The following is a 2,405-nucleotide window of genomic DNA, read 5'->3' on the forward strand; positions in this document are numbered from 1 at the left end:
TCAAAAAAGGGATCAGCATTCTTATTTTTGTGCAACTCACTTTTAAACTTCTATCTTCTACTTATTTACAATTTTCAAATTCTTCTAAAATGTATGGCTTCTCAGTGGCTTGAATCTGTTGTTTAACCGCAGTCTGTTTCCCCACAATTCACCATAGAATTCAGGCTTTACTCTAACTTTCATGGTTATCCAGCTCACATCATCTAAGGTTTGAGCAAATTTATTGACCACCTATATGACCTATCCAAAACCATGACCTCATATTTACTTTAATTTTCTGAACTCCAATGATTCATTACCTATGGCAACATTTCAAACATTTTTTTAAAAAATCCAATATGACATACAAAATTATTTCTACATACAAAATTATTTCTACATTATCACCTGTAAATAATCATCTCTTGATAGTCTTTTTCCTAGATTTATTTTGCAAAATCTTTGAAATCTCCTTTTCTATTTGTTTCATATCACCCACTTCTATTACATGTGATCTTTTTATTAAGCTACATTCTGTTCTGTCTTGTGACTTGATTATGAGTTACATCAGCATTCTTTTCCACTGTTCATGCAGACAGAACCTATGCAAAACTTTACCAGTGTTTTCTGTTCCTGTATGTTATAGGAATGTGGTCAAATGCTTAGATTGATTATTTCATAAAGGCATAGTGTCCAAGACCAATTGAAACTTCCAGTGCCAACTATCAATTCCTTTACTTATCCCTGGTCAACTACAATGTGCATTCCCTGTGACGATTATTCTAAATCTTAATGAATCTTCATAAGTGCTATAACTCCAATCTCCACAATAGACAGTTGTGTTTCCTATGATATGGAGAAAAATAGAAACAACAATGATATCTTTTAATGCCTCTCCTCAAAGCCTCAGTAAAATATCAATTCTTCAGGGTTGCTGCTAACCATCTGCTTTTCCACCTGGAGTTTTCTACTCTGCTTTATGTGTATTTCCATCAATGATTTGAGAAAGCCTGCAGTCTATATATTAGAATTGAAATGTGAAAAATATACATACTATGCTGCTAAAAATAATCTTCCTTGGGCTGGGGATGTGGCTTAAGCCATAGCATGTTCACCTGGCATGCGTGTGGCCCGGGTTCGATCCTCAGCACCACATACAAACAAAGATGTTGAGTATGCCAAAAGCTGAAAAATAAATATTGAAATTCCCTCTTTCCTCTCTCTCTCTCTCTAAAAAAAATAAGTAATAAAAATAATCTTCCTGCTCTGTGCTTACATAGATAGATAGATAGATAGATAGATAGATAGATAGATAGATACATGTGTAATACCCACATAATTTCTTCTAAATGATTGCAAAGAAAATATCCTTCTGAAGACGAAGCAAAAAAGACCTACATATTTTGTTAGGTTACTTCACAGAGCCAATCAAATGACAGTCAATATGTCATGGTCTGATAATTTTACAAAGTAACATTTTAGTGGGGACAGTAATCTGTTTCCCTTTATTTTTCTGTGGTAAGGTGATTCAATTTTTTTCTCTAATATGTCCTTTATAAGTCATATTTAATGTTTGTTTCTGTAAGAAAAAGATGTTGTGTCTGCCGAGAACTAAAAAAAATAAATATTAAAAAAAAAAATTCTCTCTCTCTCCCCTCTCTCAGTCTCTCTTAAAAAAAAAAAAAAAAAAAAAAAGGCCCGGTGCGTCCTCTAGGACGTACCCAGAAGGCAGCGCTTTGCTCCCGGGTCAAAATGGCGTCAAGGCCTGCTGTTGCAGCATCAGGCCGGTGGCTGGAGGGTATTCGAAAATGGTATTATAATGCTGCAGGATTCAATAAACTTGGGTTAATGCGAGATGATACGATATATGAGGATGAAGATGTGAAAGAAGCCGTAAGAAGGCTTCCTGAGAACCTTTATAATGACAGGATGTTTTGCATTAAGAGAGCACTGGACCTGACCATGAGGCAACAGATCTTGCCTAAAGAGCAGTGGACAAAATATGAGGAGGATGAATTCTATCTTGAACCATATCTCAAAGAGGTTATTCGGGAAAGAAAAGAAAGAGAAGAATGGGGAAAGAAGTGATCATGTAGTTGAAATCTGTGGAAACAGTTGTCCTCATTTTTATGAAGTCGGTTAAATCTGAAACATACAATTTAAAAATTATTTCATGTGCATATATGTTACTTTAAATAAATGTCTATCATAATCATTAAAAAAAATCATTTTTGTAAATTTATGCTGTCTTTTCTTCATTTTTGCATGTTTCAATGTAATGGTAAATGTGATCCAACAGACACATTAGGCTCACCAAAATCCAAACTCAGAAGTTAAGTATTTTCCCTTAAGTTACATTTAATTAAATTAGATTTTCCAAGAAAATCTGATTACACTATTACATGAGTTTGTTCAAAGAGATCACT

General features: G+C 34.0%; 1 protein-coding gene across 1 annotated transcript; it reads left to right on the forward strand.

The window, feature by feature from the left end:
- Positions 1–1,686: 1,686 nt before the first annotated feature.
- Positions 1,687–2,204, forward strand: LOC101954622 (cytochrome b-c1 complex subunit 7). Its single transcript, XM_040283697.2, has one exon. It carries the CDS (start codon positions 1,732–1,734, stop codon positions 2,065–2,067), a length of 336 nt encoding a protein of 111 aa, XP_040139631.1. The 5' UTR covers positions 1,687–1,731; the 3' UTR covers positions 2,068–2,204.
- The last annotated feature ends 201 nt before the right edge of the window (positions 2,205–2,405 follow it).

The sequence above is a fragment of the Ictidomys tridecemlineatus genome, chromosome 8 (genome assembly GCF_052094955.1).
Source record: "Ictidomys tridecemlineatus isolate mIctTri1 chromosome 8, mIctTri1.hap1, whole genome shotgun sequence".
NCBI classification, from domain to species: Eukaryota; Metazoa; Chordata; class Mammalia; order Rodentia; family Sciuridae; genus Ictidomys; species Ictidomys tridecemlineatus.